Source organism: Bison bison, unplaced genomic scaffold (assembly GCF_000754665.1).
Source record: "Bison bison bison isolate TAMUID 2011002044 unplaced genomic scaffold, Bison_UMD1.0 scf7180017864324, whole genome shotgun sequence".
Taxonomy (NCBI): Eukaryota; Metazoa; Chordata; class Mammalia; order Artiodactyla; family Bovidae; genus Bison; species Bison bison.
Genome location: NW_011494896.1, coordinates 2,375,679 through 2,403,233, shown reverse-complemented (window position 1 = coordinate 2,403,233; position 27,555 = coordinate 2,375,679). Strand labels below are relative to the sequence as shown.

Here is a 27,555-nt window from a genome sequence, read left to right as displayed (position 1 = left end):
TATCATCCAGGCTGCTGCTGCTAAGTCACTTCAGTTGTGTCCGACTCTGTACGACCCCATAGACGGCAGCCCACCAGGCTCCCCTGTCCCTGGGATTCTCCAGGCAGAGAAGCTTAATTGGAAAAATGCTTCTCCTCCACCTTTCATACCAACCAGGACAACCATTCAGAAGCAAAATGATTTTAAGTAAAGTAATCACTGAGCTTGGGAGTTAAAGATTAACTGGGTTTTTCTCCAAAACACGTTTTCTTTTTCATTTGATGTTAAAACAAAAGTCCCTGCTCACTGCAGAACACCAATCATCCAAAATCTACAGTCCTGTATGAAAGCCTCTCACTAAAACATATTCTTGTATTACATTTTCATAACGGCAGCAGTCTGAGAGGAAAACGCACTCTGAAGAATATGGGAAAATGGAACATCAGAATTCTTTTCTTTTCCATATGTGAGCACACTGCTAGAGAAAAGTCCTAGAGGCTTAATAATAACGTTGAAGAGCATCAGTTTTCTTTGGGGGAAAAACTGCTAGTTTCTAATACTTCTATTATTTGTTAAACTGGCAAAATAAACACATACATAAGTCTTCAACACCTATTTAAAAAATATGTAGCTACATTAAAACTTCAGAAAATAAGACTCAATAGCCCCGCAGTTAAGTTGCATATCAGCAACACCCATCTCAAGCAGACGGAACCTCGGCCCAGACTGGACAGGCTGACTGCACAGGGCGCCCAGGGCTGGGCCGCGCAGCAGTCCTTCACTGCCTGGCCCACCCTTCCAGCACCCACACCAAAGGACACGCACATCATGCACTGCTGAGAAAGCAGTCAGTTCAGAGAGCAAGTAAGGAAGCTGAAGGAAAGGAAATACACTGCAAAAGCCCAGTCACTGCTCAAGGAAAGAAGGAAGAATGGAGTGCACCAAAGGGCAACAGGATCCTGGTGGCTGAGAACCAGCAGGATTTAAGGAGCCTGAGAAAGTCACCCAAAACTACAAGCGTTAGCTCTCCTTTACGTATCATTCTTGAGAGTGTGTTAAAGAATATGTACGGCTGCTACGTACTGGAGAGGGTTCAGGATGGGGAACGCATGTACACCCGTGGCTGATTCATGTCAATGTATGGCAAAACCAATACAATATTGTAAAGTAATTAGCCTCCAAAAAATAAATAAATAAATTTTTTTTTTTTAATTAAAAAAAAAAAAGAAAAATCCAATGATCTTTGTTAACTGCAAAATCACTGTATTTTACAAGGTAGCAGTAAGACAAATTGCAACTGACCCTGCAGTCATATTCCACTACAAATATGCCAACACACACACACATCCAAACAAAAGAAAGACTTTCACTTATTTATGTCAGTAACATTCTCTATACCACAATTTCCACAGAGCTAAAAAAAATTAGTACAGCCACCAGTTTGTTCAAATTAAACTGACCTATCCCACAACTAAATATGCCATTTAAACAAATGGTCAGTCTCACTAGTCTAAAATAGACATACTTAAGTTTTTTCTCATTTTATATGAAAATGAAATACTGAACAATGAAATAAGAGCTGAATATAAATTAAAATACTAAAATGTACATGTAATTGATGATGGCAACTCAGTTGATACTCCTTCACCCTCTTTCTCCACCTGAATCAACCTTTATAAAAATGCTGCAAAAAAGCAGGGTTTTTTTCCCCCTTTTTGGCTGTAGTGTGTGTTTAGCATAGTAAAGACAACAGTACAGAAATTGTAAGTTAACTTCAAAAAAAAGCAAATATTCTAATAAAGGAATTTTTGAAAAATAGAGTTCTATCAATATACTAAAGACCATAAAATAAAAATGGTTACTACTCCTTCATTCTACAATGTTCAACACCAAACAAGAAAATTTCATGTTAGAACAATAAAATAGCATCAGTCTCAGAAAGTGAGCCTAGTGCAACTGAAAGCTTATAGGAGAATAAAGGACTGGGCATTTTAGGACAAACTTCTTGAAATACATACTGGCTGTGTGTATGTATTAAAATTCTTAGAGAAGGAGCAACTCTGCCACATCTTTACATCTGAATTTGAATTCAAAAGCCTGGATAGCAAATAGCAACACTGTAAAGACTCATTTTGTCTTTGCTCAAGAGGCAAGTTAGGAGAAAAATGGGTGTACTTCTTTTGCCAAGGATGAGAGCAGTTTTATAGAAAGATGGAGATGAATCTAATCCTGGCTCTTTTGTAAAATGGGGTCAAGAAAGACCCAATACCCAAACCTCCCTTAACAGCTGCCTTGAGGACTGAAATATACAAAAAGCGCCCAGCTCGTTGAGTGGCATACATTAGTCACTCAAATATTAGTTCAGCCTTCCTTACCCACTACAATCAAATACTCATCTAATTTTATATAATAGGATCAGCTCAAATCTCACTGAATCTGCATTGCTCTTTTAAGAGTTTTTATTTTACCATCAACCAGTCACTTGTGCTTCCATACTACACTCACCTTCAGGCTCCTCAAATGTACAGAAACATTAAGAATAAGAAATATATTTTGTCTCTTGTTCAGCAACTAGCAGTGACTTACACACAGTAAACACATTCTATAACATGCTAAGTTAAAAATATAAAACTTATATTTTAAAGTAAAACTAAGTAAAATTTACACATTCTATAACATGCTAAGTTAAAATGATTTTTGATGATAAAACAAGCTCTGTATAAAAATGATCATCAAAGTGGCGTATTAGAAGAAAGTATTAGAACTTCCCTATTTTTACCCTCTTAAAATGTCTATTTCTCCACGTTTTTAATGTACATAACACTGCTATAAGAATACAAGAAGTATAAATACACTGAGGGGACGTGCTTAAAGACCACTTTCCTGATACTGCTGTGTAATCAAAACATTTTAGAAACCTCAGCCCTACTTAATATGATTTTACCGAGACATTACCTACAAAACTAACCCACAGAAAGATATGCTGATTTTGAATGTTACTGAATCCAGATGAGTAAGACATAAACATACAGTATTACACTGCAATATTTTATACTAAAGACAATGCTATTCTCAGCTGCCTCTGAGAAGTATGGCTACAAAGAGAAGACCTATCTATTGCACAAGGTAAAGGGCCTGTCCTGGAGGCTGAGTCAAATACCTTTGATAACTGTTTCCTGGGTTTATGTTCAACACAAACCCATCATGGGCTTTGGCCCATCAGTAACACCAAAAAGTAATGCCAACATTTCTGTCGCCTTCAAAGTGCTACTCATCTTGTTTTAGGGGCACAAAACAGTGACCTAAGAGGATTTCTCTTTAAATGTATGTTGTTTCTAAACCTCTTTACATAGAAGTAATGTTACTGCAAAACGGCATCTGAGACATCTCCTTAAAATCATGGCAACGTAAATTGACAAAGAATTATAGAAAACCAAACTGCAGAGGGAAATGGATCGAAAGACTTCTTAAACTCATGGAAGGAAATATTAACTGCTAAAGCTAAAAATAAACATTTCCATATATAAGAAGTGTTTCCAGGGTAAGAGAAGTCTGTTTAAAGTTCAATTTGATGGATGGAAATCCTGAAAGCTGGCTCAGCTTATGTGAATAAAATGTTTATGGCTCATTTATATAAGACTTTAACTTCTTATCCCTTGAAAACCAAAGAAAATGAAAAGCTTAGGTTTATGTTAACTGGTACATAAGGAGACAAAATAGTAATTATACCTAAAATGCACCACTTATTTGCTATTTATTGAAAATATGGCACTTTTCTTCAGTCAAAAAAACTTTCAAACTGTGTTCCATATATGAGCTTGAGGCTATTACCTGATTTATCCACTACCTGATTTATGCTTTTACCTGATTTATCTACTAAGCTTCAATTTAAAACATCTAAGGAGAGAGCTCCTTAGACTTGGACATTTTCACAAAAGGTTCGCTACCTCCACCAAAAAGGCGGGGGGAGGGGGCATATAAACTATACTAAATTGGACCAAATAAAAATCTTAATATAAAATCAAGTTTGGTAGTTTATGGTAACACTACCTCCACAAATGCTAAAATACATAAGGTAAAATCATCATTTTATAGATAAAGAAACTGAGGCTCATCAAATTTCCAAGGGCAACCTTCTCTGAAACACCTGGTTAGTGGGGAGTTGAGCTGACGAATCTGTTGAACTATCCTCCCAAAAGGTATCAATATGTTAAAGTCCTGACCCCTATGAATGAATCTATGAAAGTGACCTATTTGGAAATAGGGTCTCTGCAGACATAATCACGTAATGATGGGGTCATTAGGGTAGGCCCTAATTCAATGACTTTCTACGAGGGAAATGCCACGTGAAGACAGAGACACAAGGAGAGCGCCACGTGCGAGAGGCAAAGGATGACTTGGGCTGCTAAAAGCTGGAAGAGGCAAGGAAGGGTCCTCCTCTAGAGAATTAGGGGAGAAGCATGACCTGCTGACACCCTATTACTGGTCTGTAAGCCTCCAGGATTGCGAGAGATGAAATTCCTGTTGTCTGAAGCCATCAACTTTGCGGTTCACTCTGTTATGGCAGCCCTAAGACACCAGTAACAGATTTGAAGCAGTCCCAGTTCCCAAAGCAGTGTGACTGCTTCCTCTCTAAAACTTGCTGTCTCTATTAATCTCCACTCAGCTAGAATTTATGGTTATATTTAATATACAGAAAAAAGTTTAACATTAGAAAGGGTTTCTCTAGTCTCAGTCAGTCAGTGCACACTGTGTGGCTTCTGTACTCACAGTGCTGTACAGTCACTGACGTTCATCAGGAAGACTCTGTAGAACCTCACAGTCACCCAAGACTTTATGGATATGTTTCAGTTTTGTTGAAAACAAGAATTAGATTTCTACCTTTTAGGAAAAAAAATGTCCTCAGCACAAATCCAGCAAAAAGGCCTGGTTCTACATGTTGTCTTATTAATGATAATGGTCAGCAGATGGCACTCCTCCAATTTTTCTTTTGACTGATTCAGGTAGGCCCAGGAGACTACAGAAACAGTCTCACCAATGGTACTAAATCCCAATTCCCAAAGTAAATCCCCCCCATGGGATCTTCTACTAAGCAAGGATGAATGACCACAACACACTGCTGACAAGGCAAAAGGCTCCACAGAAATGCAGCTGGGCAGATCAGCTGACAGAGAGGCACTGCCAACACCCACAATTAACACACCAAGAAAGTTAAAGCAAACAAACAAACAAAAAACGTAAAGCCTAAAAGCAAAGAGAGCTATTAGTTCTCACACACAAGAAAGTCATTAAAAAGGCCATTTTTTGTTTTTGGTAAGACTTAAATTATTCCAACAGCCAAAGCTAACAGTACCCCCATTTAGGCTGGTAAAAGGCACTCACAACCAGCCACTGTGTCCATTCAGACACTCAACTGATGTCATACTTTCTTAGATCTGGCAGATACAAACAAAAACACAGCAGCCATTTTACATTTTATCCATATCCTCTACTAAAAAAACCCTCAAAGCCTCCCAATACCAATCAGGAAAACAGTAAAACTTTTAATATGCTTATTTTAAAAATCAGATCTGCAAATATAACACTCTATGGTTTTCATATTGCTTTTTGGAAAACAGATTGATACGGGGATCAGTATGAGATTCTCATATAAAAAGTGGTAAGAACATAAGCACAACGCCCCCTCACCAAATCTTCAACATCTCAACTGTTTCATGAACATTCATTAAGAGACTGTTACTTCACATCACAGTTAACTTAAAAAAAAAAAGAAAGCAAAACCAGGTTAACTGTCTTCACGCTTAGTAACATAATTGCTGCATTACTGCAACAGTGGAACAAGTTTACAAACTGTTAATCAGCAATGTACATTTCAATTTATATACCAGTGTGTACCAGTGTTTATATAAAGCACAAGCAAGAGAGGACAGTAAGAGTCCCCATTCTCCCCAAGTTAATAAACACCCTAGTAACTGGTAACAGGAAATCAAATAGTGTGAGGAAGCACAGAAGTGAAGAAAAAAAAGCATTAGCCATACGGTTCTAGTATTCTCCATACAGTCAAACATACAGAAATATGCACTCATGTAGAGCATTAAAAAAAAAAAAAAAGGCTACGACATTAGTCATGAAACAGAACATCTTTAAGCTGTGTGATAATATTTTAAAAAATATAGAATTAGCACAAAATGTGAACAGAACAGAGTAAGTGTATAGGTCTATAGGAACATTACAGTAATGTCTATTAAATAAATTAAGAATATACTGAAGAACAAAATAGTCTGAGCTAACAGCCATGTGGAAGGTATTACCTACTTTCTTGCTAGCAGGCACTAACATAGCACTAAGAGAAAGCTAAATATAATTTACAACACACAACACATTGTTTGGAATACTTCATTAATGGTAATATGATAAATATATATGGCAGGGTTGAGGTACCCTCAAGAATATTAACTTGGAAAAAAAAAGAGTATTAACTTGGTTTCATAGTAAGTAGGTAAGAGACCAGGAGCTATAAGTTACATCTTTAGTAAGTAATGGCTCCCAAAAGAAATACTTCAAGAAATAGGAAGACTTCTGACAATAGTAGAACTGGGATTTGATTAAAAGATTCTATTTTGATGGTTTGCTTATATTTATAAACGATCATTTATTTTATACTGTATAAAGAGACATCTTTGCCTCAAAGAATTTTTATTAAACAAAGAAAGCATAGCAATGACAGAACAACTAAAAGGTTTAAATTAAACATTAAGAAAAATTATTCTGTTTACTGCTACCACTGAACAGCCAAACTTAATAAAAGAAACTAGCTTTGCCGTTGTTCAGTTGCTCAGTCATGTCCAACTCTTTGCAACCCCATGGACTGCAGCACGCCACGCTTTCCTGTCCTTCACTATCTCCTGGAGCTTGCTCAAACTCACATCCATCGAGTCAGTGATGCCATCCAACCATCTCGTCCTCTGTCGTCCCCTTTTCCTTCTGCCTTCTCTCTTTCCCCAAATCAAGGTCTTTTCCAATGAATCGGGCCTTTGCATCAGGTGGCCAAAGTATTGGAGTTTCAGCTTCAACATCAGTCCCTCCAATGAACACCCAGGACTGATTTCCTTCAGGATGGGCTGGTTGGATCTCCTTGCAGTTCAAGGGACTCCCAAGAGTCTTCTCCAACACCACAGTTCAAAAGCATCAATCCTTTGGCGCTCAGCTTTCTTTATGGTCTAGATCTCACATCCATACATGACTACTGGAAAAACCATAGCTTTGACTAGATGAACCTTTGTTGGCATAAAAAGGTTCTGCTTTTTTAATATGCTGTCTAGGTTGGTCACAGCTTTTCTTCCAAGGAACAAGCGTCTTTTAATTTCATGGCTGCAGTCACCATCCACAGTGATTTTAGAGCCCAAGAAAATAAAATCTGTCACTGTTTCCATTGTTTCCCCCTCTATTTGCCCTGAAGTGATGGGACCAGAAGAAACTAAGAATTATTAAAAACTAAAGCATGAGAAAAATCTTTCCTACTCCAAAGACAGTTTAATTCTTAAATGATTAAAAATATTCAATCATGAAATTAAAGGCATTTTCATTCCTCAGGTTAGTCACCTAACATTTTAGCTTACAGTCTATTAGCGAAGAATTTAAACCGATTTTGCACACTGCTTTAAATTACTACAATGTTTATAAGTAAGTAAAAAGATATATCAATGAGAAACAGAGTAAGTGACACAATGGAAAATTATTTGTCAACCAAATTCTCTTGTTTGACAAATAATATTCAAAACCTGTTGAGTCAGGCACCATTTTAGGAACCATGAACATAAAATATACACGCTTGCCTCTGTGAGGGTTACAGTCTAATACAGGCAACTCTCACTAGATCAAATGGATGGAGGAGCGATAAGTGGACAAAAGGACGAAGTGATGGATGCTAAGCAGTGACAAACTCTATAAAGAGAAGTAATGCAGAACAGGGAAAAGAGCTTCACATCTCAGGAGAGCTGAAAAGGGATGAGAGATAACTTAGAACGAGCGAAGAGTAAATCCACTTTATGACAGACAAAGTTCTTCTAGAACAGACAAGACAGCAGAACAACACTGGATAATTACTGAGAATTGTGAATGCATGGAGCTGGAAGAACATGAATGTTCTGCTTATTCATTATTATTTCAAAGAGGGAAATTCTGTGAGGAAGTTTTTAAGACAAAAGAAAAGCTGAGGGTATATCTTACATGTTCAGTTATATTAAATTCATCTCCTTAGATTTTTGAGTCTGGAGATAAGATGCTACAAATACTGCCTACAGAAGTTTACTCCAGTATCTACACATGGATTAAACTAGAAAGGCAAGAAAGGTTCCAATCTGGATCAAGGATTATAGACTGCAAAAAGGGAGGGGCTAAGAATAGCAGAGGAATGGTTAGTGGGACACCATCACAAGATACAAGGAAAACAAAGAGGGGAAAGGAATCAAAAGCAACAACGTAACATTTAAGACTCTGGCTTTCAACTGGTTCAAATAACTCTGTAAGGAGAAGTCCAAAGCCTCTTTGAACCACTTCACTGCCACCCAGTCTTTTCCTCGTCATCAATTTGCCTTCTTCATTTCCTTTTCTCAACCAGTAATATTTAAAATTAACTACTGACTTCAAATTTGATTTCTCAACTAGAAGCTTGTTCCCAAATGTCCTCACTCTCTTCTGGGAGCAGGTAACGAGAAAAGTGCAGTTCCATCACTGTTTCATCTATATACTTGGGAATCCTTGCACTGTTTTGGTGTTTTAGTGACAGTTAACATGGATTTCAAAAGGAAACAAGATATAAAACCTGTGTTAAGAACTGATGCCAGGGGGCTAGCAATTTTTAAGGCAGATTCTTTTTTACTAAGATTTGTTTTAAACTATATTAAAAACACACACACCAAAACCCCTCATGCATAATGTTTCAAGGTTAAAGTATTATCCAAAACCGTATAGGATGCTCTTGACAACTACAGCAGTTATATCTTAGATACATAAAAATAGTTTATAATCCAACAGGAAACCCAAGGAATTAGCAGAGTGGTTCACTACGGGCACAGGAAGACAGTGGTGCCATAGTGGCCACATGGGCTGAGGAGCAGGAGAGAGGTAACGTGGCACAAGTGAGCACCAGGCCAGGAAGGAGCTAAGTTGCATTTCACCACTTGTTTAGTTTAGTTGAAGAATCTTTCCAAATCTCAACTTTTTTTAAATAAAGAATGGTGACACTAGTGATAGGAGGCCCATCTACCTTAAACATTATTTTGAGAATGAGGTAATGTATGTGAAAGTGTTTGCAAACTGCCAGGTAGCACCCAAGCTTAGTAACAATATATTCTGTTTCTGAGCTAGGAGCTTGCAAGACAACACCCACATTAGGTGCTGGGTTTTAGCTATGCATCAGGGAAAATTAGGTAGGTAGTGGTTACCAGTAAATTTACAGCCCCAAAATACAGTTGTTTTTTTTTCCTCTAAATACATTTAAGTTCTTCATCACTTGGTCTTGTAACAGTAAAAAACCCAAGGCAATTTTTAAAAATAAACTACATGTACCTCAAGTTCAAAATGTGGGTAACAAAGAAAAAACTAAAAAAACAACAGGAAGACATATAAACTAAAGGATCTACATCAAAAGTTAAGGAAATCATCAACAGCTTAATGTTATCAAAATCTATACATTTCTTTAACAGTATTCAGCCAATATTCAGAACTGCTGCTGGTAAAAGATGGAAAAGAAAGAAAACTATAAATACCCATAATCTAATTTATAAAAACAAATGCATAAGAAAGATAACTGCATCAATTACCTCATCTACCAAGTAACTTCATTATGAATACTTAACTGTTTGAGGAGCAGGAAGAAAAGGTCACTTTAACATGGACAAATAAGAATAAGAGAGGCATCCGGGGAAATACATGAAATTCAAAGAACATAGATTTTACCTCTCAATCAGAATTAAATTCACTATCCACTCCCAGTCACTGGCACTGCCCAAGTAATCAATTTATTAAATGATAAATACTCAAATTTATTAAATGGTCAATACTCAAAAAGGCTGAAAAATGAAACGGTCTCTTCTGCTTCACTGGTCTATGAGATACATATAGACTAACTTAACTGGATCAATACAAACTAATTTTTGCAATATAACACTGTATACACTGTCAAGTATAAAACTACCTGTGTTCAAGTGGAAAAGGAATAACAAGTCCATCAACAAACATGCTCATGAATGCTTTCAAACAGCAGTAAATACATAAAATAATCAATCAGTTGGCACTGGAAGCCACGAAAGGGGGTGACTTTTACAATCACATGTCAGTACTTCCCAACTGTTAAATGATATGAGCAGGGTAATAGAGAGGGATAAGCTATCTCTTTACAAAGGTCTCGTCCCACAAGATGTCATCAGAGAGGTAAACAACAAAGAAACTTCTTATCTCCTTTCCTAACCATAATGGGAGAAGCATTTTTCAAAAAAAAATCCAGATTTCCCTGATGCTAACAATAGTGAGATGAAAAAGAAAGAGTGAATATCCAGGTGAATTTTCATGAACTGAAGAAGGCCTTAGAAACATCTGAAGAGAAAAGTCCTTCCTGTGAAGAAATTAGGTCAGGATGGCATTTCAAGCTTTTTTGCTCTTTTGTGGGGAGAGGGTTATCTGTTTTTAAATATGATCTTCAGCAGGAGAAAGTTATCTAATGAAAAAATAGCATTCACAACTTTTGAAGACTTGTCAAGTTTCACAGACATCTCAACGGCAACACTTCATTGTGGCATTCAAGCCAAGAACTGAGTTCTGAGCTCAAGGTTTCTAAGGCCAACACAGGAGAGCGCACATCAGAATTGTTATCAGAAAGAAGGTTTCTTAACCTCTGGCCCTACCAACTATAAGTTATCAAGACTTTTCCATCTTTACCTGTTTGTAATCGCTTATCCTTTCTTTCCAAATAGTCAACATTCCTAAAAGCTCTAACATGAGAAAGATACATGAAGAAAGTATCATCCTCCATGAAGGGAAAAAATGCTAACAACTTGTTTTTTTGAACTGCATAAAAGGATTTTTCGGTATTATATTTCTTCCACATCAAGCACAGTACAAGTTACGTGCAGCATGTTAATTAGTACCTGTGCTCCTGATACAGGGCCAAAAGGGTTTGGTGGTCTCATGACAGGCTGGCTGTATATTAAGCTTGGTTGTGTCATTACAGGTACACTTCCCATTTGAGGAGGCTAAAAAAAACAAAAAACAGAAATTCTCAAGTTAAAGGATGCTGACTCACATTTTCCTTATTATGAGTAAGTAAACAAGAAGGATGATAATGATGTACTAGTATTAGTACATCTGAATTAACTCAAAGGGGAAATGTCTATAAATGCAAATAAGACTGACAGCTAAAAATTTTAAGAGAATTGTTTTGGTATGGAAAATCTTTCTTGTGCTTATTTTTTAACGTTTACCAAAAAACTCAACTTTTTCTGTATGAATTGCAAAATTCAAACTACAATAAACATACAAAATAATTTAGACCAAAAAAAATTTCCAAACTTGCCATCTTTAGACATAGGGAAACTTAAAACTATAAAATGGTTAAGACATTTCAAAGTAAATTGCCTTTGTTCATCAAATCCAGTTCTTATACCATAATGCAAGTAAGCACAAGGGAAAATAGTTGATTCTTTGAAGAAGTTTACCTTCAACAGTTCTTTCATTTTATCTTAACACATTTTTAAAGAAAACCAAGAAGAGGCTTAAATTCACACACAGAGGTTAGTTCATTCTTAAGTAATTGAAAATAAATCTCAAACAACCATCTCTTTAGAAATTACCACTCCACAATATAAAATTAACATAAGTGACAGAACAGAGTACACACACCATTACATTATTTTGGTTAAAATGCAATATTCTAAAATCTTATCTTTCTGCAAGTTCTACTTAACTTTTTAAGATGACTCCTATTTTCAGTGATTCACTTTATGAGTTTTCTGTGTAGATACCCTTTTTATGTAATGACTACTTAATCCAAAAGCTTTTATGAAACTTTTTCATATGCAGGGAAAGAGCTACTTTCACTAAGACATAAATAAAGAAGTAGCAGAAGTAGCCACAACAGCAATACCAATGGATGAACACTGCCTCCCACCAGCAACAGTTTCCCAGAATGTGTAGTGGGCTGAAGCTACTACACCTTCATTTTTATTTGAGTCTGCATATTAAGAGAGCTGGGAGAGTAAGAGCAGTTTATAATGTGGGTTGTGGGCAGCTTAAAAGTTTAAACACTGTTTCTGTACTATACCAATCATGTCATAGGAAAATTTCTCTGGCCTTTACTAAACTAAATTTACCCCCTACACAATGCAAGAAATATCAACTCCCCACATCCACTATAGTAGTATTAAGGTTTTAAGACCTCACTGGTATTAATATAAGGTCAAAGCAACAGAGACTTGGAGTTAACATTAATGTTTAAATGAGTTCACAATGAAGCACAGATGCCTAACAAAACTTATGAGAGGAAAAATAAGCCAAGTAATACAGTTAACATTAATAAATGATATTTGTTGTATAATAACTGTTTTAGAAATACTTATGAAACCTACGCTGTGGTGCAAGGTTCTGTGCTAGTTACTAAGGGTATATGTGGCACTAACTCTTTTTTCAGTTAAGTTTGGAAATAAATACATGTTAAATGCAGGTCAATCGATTTTCAAAAAGCTGTGTTGGGAAAAATACTTACGATTCCATATCCTATCATGCCTGTTGGTGTAGTAGCAGGATAGGCCATTACAGGGGGGGCCTGACATGGTAAGAGAAAAAACAAACAAGCAAGTGTAACCCACATATGTCAATGGAGTCCAGGTAATTAATAGCTAAAAAGAATTGCTAAGACAGCTGTGATTAAAGGTGATATTTGTGTTCATTAATAACTGTGTCAAGCTCAATGACAAAAGGTGTCTTGAAATTAGCAGAAAAGCACAATTATTAGAAAGAAAAAATACCATTTAAACTTATATGCAACAGTGATCTAAGATTTCAATGTGCTTTTACAGCATTAAAAATATTCAGATTTTTAGAAACACTCAAATCCTGCAATGTAACGTCTGTCTCTCCCATAAAGATGTCTGCCCAGAAAAAGCAGCAGAGTGAATGTTCCTAGGTGCTTCACTTCTGCAGCAAAGACAAAACTTAAAGATTTCAAATCAGTGAACAATCTGATCTTCCAAAAGACTAGTTTCTAAGGACCTCATTCACTTCTTTCAAATAAGCCCAAAGATTTCAAACCACTATGGAGTATGACTCAAGTTTGTATGTAGAATATATATATTAATATTCTAATTTATTCTGTAAATTATTTAAAATATGTTCTGCAAAGCACCAAGTCAGAGGAGTAATACATTTTCAAGTCTGTTTATGCTTAAATGTCTAAAAGAATGATCTATCACTAAGATGTTTAAGGTCCTTCCTCTTCCTACTTCAATTCATGCTTTGAAATATACGACCTCAGCAAGAATCATTTTAGATACATTTGCTGTCTTAACAACATTCCCCTATGTGTTATCTTTTAATAAAAACTTCAGATGAATACAGGTGAAAGACCAATAACACTGCTAAAACATAAAACATAAATTATAAGGCAATTTGAACATACACATGGAGAAGTTAAATAAAGCATAACTAAAGTGAATAGTTAAAAGTTAGTATTTGTGTGAGCATGTAGAACTTATTGGTCTCTCCCTACTTAAAAACCAAGAGCTGCAAGAGCAGTAGACAAACTGCCAAGTACAGCAGAAGCCTGTAAGATTTCATGCAATTGTTATTTTCAACATTACCACAATCACCATTTCCCTTCATTCAGAAGTCATCAAGTGCATAGTGGAAGCACAGATACAAACACAGACGCCCAGCCATCTGGCAGCAAATGGCAGAATATTAAGCAAGAAAAAAAATTTATATTTCCCATGCTACCATCATCAGAATCAATTCTACAACAAACCCATGAAATCAGTAGATGCTAGGAAGAATTTTTGGCACAGTGAAAATTTGAATGTGAAAACAAGTAATAGCTGGAAGGTTATGAGATTCTGCTACAGCAGTGGTTAATAGCATGCCAATTTATTGCAAAAAAGGCTAGTTTTTGGTCACTTACGTATTGTGGAAAATGCATGCCATTCTGTTTTTCCCAGGGAGAACAATTACATAATGCAATAACACTGGATTAGAACAAGTACTTACACAACAGAAAATACATAGAGAGCATTTTAGTTCACATGTACATTCATTAACTACCTAGAATTCCTTGTATTTCCAGTATCTAATGGAAGAACATCTATACCAAAACACTATCAAGGTTGACAAGGGAAATTTAGTCTTTGGCATCATCACCTTACTTACGTAAGAATTACAAGTGTCATTAAAATATAAAACCTATCAGTAGTATGAACAGTGTAAAGTTCAGTGCATACCATAAACCGGGATGCACTGTACAATGAATATCACAGAAAAAAAAGCAAGCAGTTAAAAGAGTTGATAGCATAACATCATTATATATTTTAATAAAATATCAATAAATTTGTTTTAACTTTTTAAAAGTTTAAAAACCTTGACAGTGTTTAAAGATTAATAAAAAGGTTAGAAATGTAATGTCATAAGCAGCATTTTATCTAGGTAGTGAATCACATCACCAGCCCTAAATGTTAGTCATTAAAAAGAACCTCTATGGAATACATACATACAAATATTTTAACCAAGTCCTCAAGAGATGACACACCTTACCATATACAACACAGCACCATAGATATGGTTTCTTATCAACATTCTAGATGGTTAGATGCCTATTACATTCTAACAGTCAATCTAAGGTCAAGTGCTATTTGCAAATTTCTACTGTTTCATATAGATTAATACTAATTTAATACAAAATAAGAAAAGAGTCATTGTATTTTCCTATCAGCATGCGGATTTATATCATGGTTCATATGTTATATCAATGTATGATTCACACCTAGAGGTATGTTACAGTGGGAAAAACACTGGATTCAGAGTCAGAAGGGATGGATTTCAATTTAAATCTGCTTCTGAGCTGCTTTCCACTTGAGGCGAAAAAAAAAATCAGTTTACCCCTACAGTTGGGACAACAGCTGCTCCCAAGAGTGCACTAATTATAGAGTCAGGACAGTGTGTGTGTGTGTGTAAAATGTAAACTATTTAAAATGTAAGGTTTTATTATTGGTGATGGTAGTGACCACTACCAGGAAAAAAGTTGTTGTTTAGTCACTAAGTCATGTCCAACTCTTTAGAGCCCGTCATGTTTCTCTGTCCATGGGATTTCCCAGGCAGAAATGGGTTGCCATTTCCTTCTCCAGGAGAATCTTCCTGACCCAGGGATCAAACCCGTTATCCCCTGCATTGGCAGGTAGATTCTTACTGCTGAGCCATCAGGGAAGCCCAGAGAAAAAGTACTGATTTTAAAAGGTGGCTAAATTTTAGTATTAATTTCCACTAATGAAGACTGAGATTAATAGAACTCTCTAGATAATGTCATGGAAAACTTTAATTGCACACTAGTTTTATCTCAGCCCTATATTTAATTTTTACAATTAACCCAAGGAAAACAGCAAAACAGCAGGATGCTCTGGAAGAGCTTTAGTAACAAAAGTGGCTATAATAAGTGTATGAGGGTCTCTAACAACAGGAAGGACACACTGTGCAGCTTGCATAATCAAAATGCTGCTTGTTAGCCCAAGTTTAAAAGAAAGCATGTTTCAAATTTTTCTACAAAAAAGAAACTGGTTTTCTCTGACCCAGGAAGACATACTGGATTGGTAAAACAGTAGATGACCAAGGGTAGTGGTACAGCCACAAACTACTCAAGGACAACCATACCTTACGGTAATTAAAACCATTAGAACTTCTTTAGTATTAGATTCTAACTCATTGGTCCTCCCTGGAGGCTCAGACAGTGAAGAATCTGCCTGCAATGCAGGAGAGACCCAGGTTTGATCTTTGGGTTGGGAAGATCCCCTGGAGAAGGAAATGGCAACCCTCTCTAGGATTCTTGCCTGGAGAATCTCATGGACATTAATTATCGTACAATTAATTTTCATTATTCATAGATTCTATATTTGCAAATTTGTTACAAACTAAAATTTATTTGTAATCCCCAAATCAATACTTGTGAAGCTTTTGAAGTCTTTCATATACATGTGCAAAGCAGTGAAGAATTTGTCACTGGATACATCCAGTTCTGACAAGAAATAACCAGAGGATGGAGAACTAGGGAACAATGCGGAATACCTGAAGACGCTCTGGCTCTGGGGCCAGGTGGGCAGGTCTGGAGTTTCAACTTAGGTACCAATTAGCAGGGTGGTCAACTTAACACCTCTGAATCTCCTTTTCTCTTTTGTAAAATAAAAGAATATATCATCTACTAGAATAAATTTATTTAGGATTTAAGATTATAATCTATGTGAGATGTGTGTGTGTGTATACATACACAGCTGAAACTATACCTGCTTGGTTTTTGTTAATACTGTCATCTAATTTTTATAGCTGATTCTCCTTATTTGCTGCACTTAAGGTTCAAAAGACCCCGATGCTGGGAAAGACTGAAGGGAGGAGAAGGGGACGACAGAGGATAAGATGGTTGGATGGCATCACCGACTCAACGGACATGAGTTTGAGTAAACTCCAGGAGTTGGCAATGGACAGGGAGGCCTGGCGTACTGCAGTCTGTGGGGTCGCAAAGAGTTGGACATGACTGAGTGACTGAACTGAACTAAAGGTTCTTAAAGTCACCAGAACACTGAATTACTGAACACTGAGCCATTTTTAGGGGAAACACTGTGTGTGTGAAATCAGCAACCGATTCAGTGTCAGACAAATAAATAACAGATTTGAAACCAGCAATAGAGAATAATGGTTAAGAACACAGCCTCTGAGGTAACACTGCCTGAGTTCTAAAAACCCACCCCATCTCTTTTATTTGGGCTCATTACTTAATAATCCTATGTTTCCATTTCCTTATCTGTAAAATGGGATAATAATAGTTACTACCATATAAGGTTAATTTGAGGATTATATAAAACAAAACCACGTATTATGTTAGAATGATGCCTGGCACAAAATAACCCTTAAGTAAATGTTAGCTACAAAAATGTACCTGGCAAATAGTGTCAACCCAGCTTCCTTTAGAAGCTGAATGAAAGGAATAAAAATTACTTTTATTTCTTAAATTTTGTAACGACCTTTGCACTTACGCTTTATCACTGCTTTAAACACACTTTCACAGTACATATTCACCTAAATTATTCATATTAGTATATCATGAGATTTTACAACTCACCATTGTTGCAGCATTCCACGCAGTTGTTGGTGCAACCTTTGGTTGCCAGTTAGATCCTCCAGTGAGCTTCTTTTCACCTGGCTGACTCCAATTTACATCACTTTAAATAAACACAAGTGAGATATAAATGTCTGTAATTATGAAGTTTCTTTACTATAAATTTAGATTGAACAGAGCATTTAAGATGCAGATGACATTTATACACATACTTTCTTGAGATAAAAGCCAAACCAACCTCTAGATGGCACATGGGGAAAAAAAAGCAAATTTAACACTCACTTCTTAGTGGTTCCATTTCCAATGCCAAGATCTAGGACACGAGAAAAAGAAAGCATTTAAAAACTAGACTCACTTTTATAAAACAACTTATTGTAAAGAAGATTCAAGAATTCAAAAAATACTTACTGCCCACAAGGTTGGCTAAGGATGAATCCAAGTCATCAGATACTAACTTGTTAGGTGGGAGTTTGGCAACGGGAAGACTCTGGTTCTGAGAGGCCACTGTTGGTTTGAGAAGTCCACCTAGTTCATCAAAGCCTTAAAGTTACAAACAGATGAAATAGGATTTTGTAAGGAACTTTATAGAGCTACAGCTTTCTAAAGGAGGTCTCTGCGTTTTCTCCTTGTTTGTTTAATGGGAAAATCCTTTAAGAAAATGGGCACTAATAAATGCCCTTAAGTGAAAAAGGAGAAATCCACCATTTCAAAGTAAATCGATTGAGGAGGCTGCATGTACTTTGGCAGAATTCATTTGTCTTACGTCATAACAAAATTACATTAAAGTTAAAGGGAATGAAGAAAGAAGCATTCAAGTAAACTACTCGTATTCCAAAACTGGGATGAGAAGGATGGAATTAATCCTCCCCCTCAGCCGACAAAGTCTTCTGAAGACTCACTCACACTTGAAGAAATACAAGTAAAAAATACATCTCTGAAAAAACGTTTCTTTTAAGAACTGTATTTTATAGACCTTTTTATACTCTTTAAAGTGAAGAATGTAAGGTATATGTAAAACAGTATATTAGAATCAAGTGAAAATGAACCACTAGCTTATTTCTTTTTTTCTGTCTAAAAACAGCCTAAATTATACCTAAGAAATAGCTAAACTACACTCTAATTGTACAGAATCATGTAGTAAATTAGGACATTGCTTAAAAATAAAATCCCTTAAGGTTCTCTCCTGAAGGGTAAAAGGTAAAACAAATCCAATCAACCAAACCACCAAACGACTCAATAGCATAACCTAGGAATACTAGAGAATTTGAAAAAGAAAGTCACCAAAAATGGGGGCTTAGAAATTATGAACTGGTTTCTATATCCTTTATCCTTCCTCCCAGTAAGACAAACTCAAGAGGAAAAAGTTAAAATACATCAAAAATCATTGTAAACCTACCAGTGCACAGAAAAAAATGAATTTCTAGTCCATACATACTCTTTATAAGCTTGCTTCTTACTTTTGTATAACACTTATGATAAGTATTAATAACTGTATATTATGAAATTAAGAGTATCTCAATGTTTAAATGGTCTGAATTTAATTACTACACTTACCACTCTACGATTAAGAACATAATTTAGTGTCAACTTTATAGGAATTCAATTTTTACAAACTTCAAATTAACAAGATACCAAATGGAAACCTAGCTCTATAGGTCTATAAAGCTGTCTTAAGACAAATGGACAAGCATACTACAAAATGATTAAAAAAAAAAAAAGCCCCTGCACCCATAGCTCTGATATTTAATTATTCCAGCTGTTCACTACACAGACTATTTCAATACATCAAGGTACCACAGGTAATACTTTCCTAGTTTTCAAAAAAGCCAATTTTATTTCAGTAAAAGTAAAAATTATAGTGAGTAAAAAACAGAGCATTCTACACATAGTCACTAGTAATTGAGAACTCTAATCTAAGGAAAATCTCTTTTTTCTCTCTCTTAACAGCTCTGGGAGAAACAGATCTTCCCAGAATCAAAACTGCCACTAAGAAAAGAATAAAGGCTAATAGTCGCTTGAAATTTTCTTCCAGTCGTTGAGGGAGGAGGACCCACTTCTTTGGCTATCCTAACTCCATCTATTTACACATGGTAAAAGTACCATTATCTGTCCTTACACAGACTCTAAACTAGAACACTAGAGTAAAGGTAATAAAGTAATTTTTTCTTACCCCCAGAATCTACAGTAATGTTGGTAGATTTATTTCCAAACACAGATTCAAAGTCAACATTAAGGCCAGCTGAAGGATGTGGCTGTGCAACTGGAGAAGGAGTGAACCCTAAGAGAAACCAAAATGGAAGCAGCTCAGTCTTTAGTAACTCTACATTTATAAATATCTAATAATGAAGAAAATAGAATGGAAAAAGCCCTAAATTCCCACAACAAAAAACAAAGCCAACCCTTCCAGCAAAATGTTTCCTAGACTACCACATCTCCTTGTAGTGATTACATTTTCCAAAACAAAATCACCCCACTAAGAAAATAAAAAAGTAAAGTTGAATTACTAGTTTGTTTCATTACGAAATAACATTTTTGCTTATTTTTTACCTTAAATTTTTATGCTAATGATATTTAAAAAACCAAACACATCTAAAATTCTAGGATCTTGTACGAAACCAAAATTTAAAAGGATCATCTGGGAATAAAATAAGAATTCTGTGGTGTTTAAAAAAAAAATAACTTAGTATCCCAAAAAGTCTTTCTCCCTCTACCTACTCACCTTCCATATTTCTCGCCTCCCTTCCTTCGATGGTTAATCAAAAGCTATACGGTTTAAGTTCATTTGCAAAGTAACAGGATTCTTAAAAGTTATAACCCACTAATCCTTATGAACCCCTTGTGTCCAGGTGTTTTTTGAATATTAAAAAAAAAAAGGACTATTTTCAACCATCTTCTAAGTTCAACTTAGCTACTTCCATAGGGGGTCGCCACATTTGTCATCAAATATACTGATTTAACTATGCTGAAACACAAGAACAGAAAGGGAAAATTTTTTCTCTTCTGTCAATGTTACACTGATGCTAGTGGCATTCAGCCAAGACATCCAGTTTATAGAGAAACCAGGTAATGCTGAGGTAAATATAAGATTTTCAATTGTGTAAAGTTTTATTTTTGTGAAGTGAGGTTCTGAATTTCTACAGGATAACTAGAAGAACTAAAATCATCTAGACCTATTATGGCTGTCACATGACTTGAGGAGCTTTCAATCACTGAGTATATATTCAAGTAGAGAACAGCCTAGCAAGGATCACAAAGAAGGGATTCTTTCACTTGTGGAAGGCTGGAATAAATGGCAATAATAAATTCCTTCCTTGTGGAAGGAATTCTCTTCCATCTCTAAATTTTATAAACTCATAATGTTAAAAAGTTTTAAATATCTGGTATTAGAAGATTAATAACTATATTAGAGAGAAATTAAACTTTTGAGCCATAAACATAGACCCTTTCTTCCTGTCCCATCTTTCTGCTAAAGGCAATTTCAGTCTGTAAGAATCTCACATTGAACTCTTAATGCACATGACCAGGATATAAGGAAGTATAACAACACTGTACTAAAAAGACTGATCTTAAAGAAAAACTAGGACAAGATTTGTTGAGAAGTTCAAGAAGGTCCTCAAAGTCAGAGAAGCCAGAAAGGACTTTTTATTAACAGTGACTCACACAAGCTGGTATACATCAATGATACTACTGTAAAAGTAGCATTTTACATCAGAGTATCAATATTCTGCAGAGGCAAAGATTTTTAAATGTACAAGTTTGATCTTATGCCATAGTCATTTAGCCTGTAAAATACTCTTAACTCAAAGACACTGACCATACAATGAGAATACAACATTATCAAAATATAATTACATATACTGATTTAACAGTTCTCTGAAGTATACAAACTGTTTAAGAAATACACCACAGGCTTGCCAGTTCTTCTCAAAGCTCCTTACAAAAGGAACAGATGTATCTACTCAAGAAAGACAAAAATCTATCATGCTTTATAATTACATCCCCATGCTACACCATTACAGTGTAAGAAGCTTACAGTGTTCTTTAAATCCTGGAAACAATGTCTGAGCTATGGTATCATTTAATAAGAAAACAAAGGGAACAATAATTTGTAACTAGGACAGTATATCAAATTTCTATTTTCCTCTGATATCCTGTCCCAAATTCTTTCTAGAATTTTGCTTGTATCAGAGATAAGCCTATCCTTCATAATAATACAAAAACAACTTTATAACTTTCTGTAAAGAGAGGAGCCATCTCCTGAGGTCCCTAGGGGCACCAATCTGTGAAATTATGATGTTACTGCCTAAAAGTATAAAAGAATTGAAAAGATACGAAGTAATCCAGAGCTAGTACCTCAAATTTCAACAGCTTCGACTAGCAGAGGAAAAAAGTAAAAGGGAAATTCTTAATAAATTATAATAGCTGATTAGACTGTCAACCTTTAATTTTTAAAAGTGACTTAAAGCAAAGTTATAAAATATCACCATTTCAAAAGAGAAGATTTAGGGATTCCCTGCAAAAGATAAATAGGCTCACCAAGTTAAGGTTACCTTGATGAAAACTGAATTGCCTAACTTTCATTTCACAAAACCCAGTGTAAAGTCTGTCACTGGCCACTTCACAGATTAACACTTATTAATACTGCACTGTAGGAACAATCTCAAGAGGAAAATAATAAGCTGACTGAAAGGTACAAGATGAACAAGTGTTGGGGACAGAGAGGTATTCCAAACACCTCTGAGAAAAATTAGATTGTTAGTAGATTTTGGTGGTAGTTCGGTAACAAATAGGCCTCATACTTTTTTGAGAAAATAACTCTACTATTTATTGAACCAAGTTTTTATTTTCTCACCAACTCATTTTAAGGAAAACAACAAAAAGAAATACCTCTTGCATAAACAAACTAATAAATTTTAGAGATTATTGTTACCTACCTCCAAATAAACCAGCTACAGTAGAAGGCTCATGGCACATAAAGGTAGTATTACGATAAGCTTGAGTGCCACAAAAAGTATCTGACAAGGCATATAAGGGAGGAAAAGAAAGGATAGGAAAAAGAGAGAAAAGTGAGAAAGTGAGGAGGAACAGCTAAGAGTGGAATGAAGTAATTAAAAGCAAAAACAGGAACAAAAACAAAAGAGAAAACAGAGGAGTACAAGCCCTTGGTGTTCTTTAATTTACAACTTACTAAAAATAAGCACTTAACTTAAGGCTCCATTATGAGTACTATATTTAAAACATATATATAAATAATACTCACAACAAATTTTAAAAAACAACCAACACTGCATATCCTCAGATGAAAAAACATGAACCAGCTGGCTCGTTAGCCAATACTAACATCTCTTCTAATGTCGTCTTCTGCAGATGAGGAAGGAGGCATGGCTGGGACCACGACCCACTCACCTGACTTACACATCCCAGTATCCCTAGGGCTTTAATGAGGGCAAGCTACAAACTACACTGAGAACTATATCAAATCAAGGTCCTGCTCTGAAAGATCTGGAAGGTATCTACATATCTAACTCTCTGATTTTTCCTGGTCATGCTTAACTCTACAGAGCAGGAGCTGGCAAACTACAGCCTATGGCCTATTTATATGGCATGAGAGCTAAAAATGGTTTTTACATGTTGAAAGGGTTTAAAAAAAGAGAGAAAAGATGATGACTCACAGATTTTATGCATCATATAAAAGCCTACGGTATTTATTACCTGGCTCTTTCCAGTAAGTTTCCTGATCACTATTCTAGAGCAGCATGATCCAAAAGAGCTTTCTAGCAACAGAAATGCTTTATAAATCTGCACACTATGCAGATGTGTGAATACGGTACATTATGGTAGCCACTGTGCCACTGAAGAGTGGAACTGTGGCTAGTACAAGTGAGAAAGAAAAATTTTAATTGTATTTAACACTTAATTTTAATAAATCAAGCCTTAAAGGATGACATGTGGCTAGTTAGATGATGCAGTGTAAGCAATGACACACCTTGGGTGGTCCTTTCATGCTCTTACTACTGTGTAAGAAACTAATGGAATTTTTATTACACAACTGTACTTCTTAGGAACTTTCAACTTGCACTGAAAGACTTACTAAAAGGCCTCTTCTATGACAGGAATCAACTATAGCTCCTTGTCTTTGTAAATAAAGTTTTATTGCAACACAGCCAAGCTCATGTGTTTGTGTCTTGCCTATGGCTGTTTTCATGCTATGTCAAGGTTCAGTAGCTGTGAAAAAGACTGTGTGGCTCACAAGCCAAAAATATTTACAATCTAACAACCTTTTAAGAGAAAGTTTGCTGACCCCTACTCTAGATGCCTAATTGGTTGATAGCAGTGGTTTTTAATTTCCCCTTCTGTATTTTCATAAAAGTACGTAACAATAAGTTTTAGAAAGAAAGAGTATTTAACAATACTCTGTAACAATACAAAGAAAAAGTATTTAACAGGAAGTTAAGTCCCCTGTGTCTTCAGGGGACACAGATGTGACATCTTGAAGCCCATGCACTGCTCTGACTTAAAAGATGGAAATATACAGCCCAAATCAAAGTCATATCTGCTTCATATTCTCAAACTAAGGGAACAGACTTAAAAAGATACAGTTATATTTACTAAATACATACCATGGATATTCAGTAAACATGAAGAAAAGATACAACCTGTAAAAGACTATTGACAGAACACTCCAAAGATAACTCTTGTTACCCCTTATTACCAAGCAAAAAGGTACACCATCTGACATATTTCTAAGAGTAACAAAATGTATAATTTAGTTTCAACTGCTTTTAATCTAATTTTTAAATGTATTACAATAAAGGAATTACAGCCACCAAATATTACCCTTTAGAACTATTAGACTAATTATGTAATTAGAGCACCTGCCTTGAAACTTTCTCAAATCTCCAACTACTGCTTTCCAGTCACTTTCCCTTCTTCTCTCTCAGATATAGCTAAGTATTCAGAATGTGGCCACCTGCTCTATCTAGAGTACACAGATGACTTTATGCATGCTGCTTCAATCAAAGATTTAAATTTGTGTCACCTTACGCTGTATCTATGAATTGAATAAAAGCACTTTCATCATCTTTTAAGGGGGTTTAGCATCATTTTAGCAGGATTCAAAAACATTTATTTCAGTTTAGTATATATTTAAAAACTTACTCTTCCTAGTATAACTTTGGTATGAAATTCTGCCTTTTTTAATAGATTTTTATATCACAATTAAAGCTATTCAGTCAAGTTGCTTTTCATTTCCTATTTTTCATTTACCTCCAGGCTAACAATGAAGACCCTTAAGATTAGACAGAGGGTATGTACAGGTTTTAGACAATATAAAATTATACCATTATTTGAAATTAAAAAGGGGGAAAAAGATTAAGAAAGCTACTAAGGGTGATAACCACCCTCTCTCTCAAACAGAAAGAGAAAAATGTAAGCACACATAACAAGTGAGTTCAGGAGATGTCACTCTTCATCCAACTCTAATAACCAACTCTCTGAACTATAAACAGGATGTAGCATGTGATGCTACAATATGACAGAGAACAAAACAAAATTCAATTTCAAAGGAAATTTTCTGTCCTAAAAACTTGCATCAAATAAAATCAGGGATACTGGTGTAAAAAAAACCTCACTACACTACTGCTAGTTTATTTTAAAGTTTGTTATTAAAATCCAAAGTAATTATTGCAGTGCTTTAAAAATAATGGATACGTTAAAAAATACTTAGGCAGTATAAACATTAATTGGAAAGAAAGGTTAAATGGTACTTTACCAACAAACATTTCATGAGTAGGTGTCCTAGTAGTAAAAGTGGATACATCTGAAGAAATAGGAAGGTGAACATCACCACTACTTTTTGTGAGGAAAGGATTTAAGCTTGGAATGGCATCATCAACAGCATCTACAGTAGCAGAGAAAGGATCTGTGCAGTCCAAGTGCATTACAGCAAAATGGAGAAAGGAAGTAAATTAATTAGTATTGTAATTAGTCAAAAGAGGCAAAGTGAAAAGTAGTAGCTATTATCATTATTAATCCAAATGCAAATGATCAAATCTAATCACCAAGATGGAAGAAATGCATTTAACATATTTTAAAATGAACCCTCAGAAAAAAAATACTTTTGTGTCCATAACAACAGCAGCATACTAAGGATGGATCTGCTCTACAACATCAGAAAGACAACAGTCAGGTAGTTTAAAAAGAGAATAACAACAAAATGTTTCTATAAATGAGCCACCTAACCTGAACCGTGTTCCCCACCCAAGATGGGAGTGTATTGGCACTGGGGCATAGCTATGCATACTTAAATAATTGATATAAATAATTGATATAAATAATTGATATGAATATGGAATAAGTAGTTATTTCAAAAAGCCAAAAGGGATTAGGAGTTTCTAACATGTCCATATAACTGTTGTACAGCTTCAGATGTAGGAAACAAAATAATAAAGATGAAGCAAATGTCTAATGATGGAAAAAGAAATTTTGGAAAAATTAAGAACAAAGACACAAGACTGGCCGTGTAGTAGACTGGGATTAGCTTTGAAGGCCTGGCTGTAAGTTTTAAAGCCTAAACGATTTGGCAGGAATAACAAATGTACTATTCCCTACTAGAATGTATCAAATACATACTATCATCAAGTCCTACAATTGAAGTTATTTTAGAACCACATATTTACTGTATCTATTCCTCATTCAAGATAGCCAACACTGTAATGACTGAAAGTCATTCATCATTCCTTAAGTATGGGGAGAAGCAAAAATAAAGAGCAGCAAAAATAAACTCTCATAATTTTATCTAGCACAACTAAAAATGAAAGGTACTCCTGTACTCTAACCAGTAGCCCATTTTTGTGTATTTTGGTTTGTGGTCCTAATTTAAGAATACAGTATTCACTATTAATCTACTCTAAGGCTGTAAGGCAGAACAATAAGGAGGCAATGGCCAAAGAAACAGCTTCTGCATTACAATACAGGCACACTTTATCCTTAAAGTCAATAAACTGAAAGCTAGTGTTCTGCAAATCCTCCAATTGTAACTTCAAAAAGAAAAACATTAAAATAAAATTGAGGTCACTGTACTGAATCTTACAAACATACCAAAACTCACTGATACACTATTCTAACTCAAATGATCATAAACATCTTTCCCATCTCTCCAAATCCTCAATAAATGGAAAAATGGGGGAAAGAATCAGAAAAAATAATTCAGAAACAAAAGTAGAAAAGAGTCAGAAATAAGATTCACTTTTTGTACTAAAATACAAATACGATGATGACCACTCTAACTCCTTCTTGTATAAGAAAGGAGCTGCATTAAGTTTAGAGTTGATCAGTTCGGTTCAAAGTATTACTACTACTCTGAAATATCTGATAGTGGCATGGCGCTTTAAAAGTACATTATACTTTGTTGGACAAGTAACACAAAAACTCTCTCTAGTTATCCCTGCAGAAGCAACCATGAGAGAAGTCATTCAAAAAGAGTATGCACATTTCTACAACAGATTCATTAGGTTTTTGAAAAAAGACATGTTTGGAAAAAGTTACTAGTTATCTGCTACTCTGTTGACTGATACTTTTTACCTAAGCACTTAATATCAATCATTTTCTATTATATGAAACATCCTAAAGAGTATGCAGAAAAATGTAAGTGCATCTGTATATTTAGATCAATCACACAATAAGAAAAACCAGCTTTTAATCTACCTTGACAAAACACTTCTACTATGGTATAGTAGATTAACATCATTTAGATTTAATTATACCACAAAAATTAATTCAAATTCATTAAAGATAAAAAAATAGTAATAATATTCCAGTTATTCCAACTTAAACTTTATCAGCCTGGCAACTCTAAAATTCTGTATGTTTTAATTAAATACTTTTTTCTATTATTTTTTATCATTATTCACTTGAATGTTTAATTTTATGTAGAAAAATAATCCAAAAAGTTAAAATAAAGATTAAAATAGTACCAGTCATTTTTTTAGTCTTGAGATAAATATCTGATATCTACATTTGCACACAGAAAATTGAGTGTTTTCATAATGTATTTTTAATGAGTGTTTTCATAATGTGTGTTTTATGCCAGCTGAGAAAGAAATAAATTAAACTTAAGAATGGGTCATTCTTTTTTGCCTGAAATAAATTTTGAAATCTTGCTTAAAATATACAACAGTGTACTAAGCTGAAAATAATGTGTATCTCTAGATTTG

General features: G+C 35.1%; 1 protein-coding gene across 9 annotated transcripts in view; it reads right to left on the bottom strand.

Moving 5' to 3' along the window:
• PICALM (phosphatidylinositol binding clathrin assembly protein) overlaps positions 1-27,555 on the bottom strand; it is a 101,803-nt gene that overhangs the window by 4,909 nt on the left and 69,339 nt on the right. For 2 of the 9 annotated variants that reach the window (XM_010853166.1, XM_010853165.1), the window contains 8 exons: positions 25,113-25,262; positions 19,512-19,619; positions 17,750-17,881; positions 17,624-17,654; positions 17,345-17,444; positions 14,150-14,173; positions 12,740-12,799; positions 11,127-11,231 (listed from right to left, as the gene is read on the bottom strand). In XM_010853166.1, the coding sequence (XP_010851468.1) occupies positions 11,127-11,231; positions 12,740-12,799; positions 14,150-14,173; positions 17,345-17,444; positions 17,624-17,654; positions 17,750-17,881; positions 19,512-19,619; positions 25,113-25,262 (710 nt within the window). The remainder of the gene's footprint in view (positions 1-11,126; positions 11,232-12,739; positions 12,800-14,149; positions 14,174-17,344; positions 17,445-17,623; positions 17,655-17,749; positions 17,882-19,511; positions 19,620-25,112; positions 25,263-27,555) is intronic. The other 7 variants (XM_010853167.1, XM_010853168.1, XM_010853169.1 and 4 more) reach the window with 7 other exon arrangements.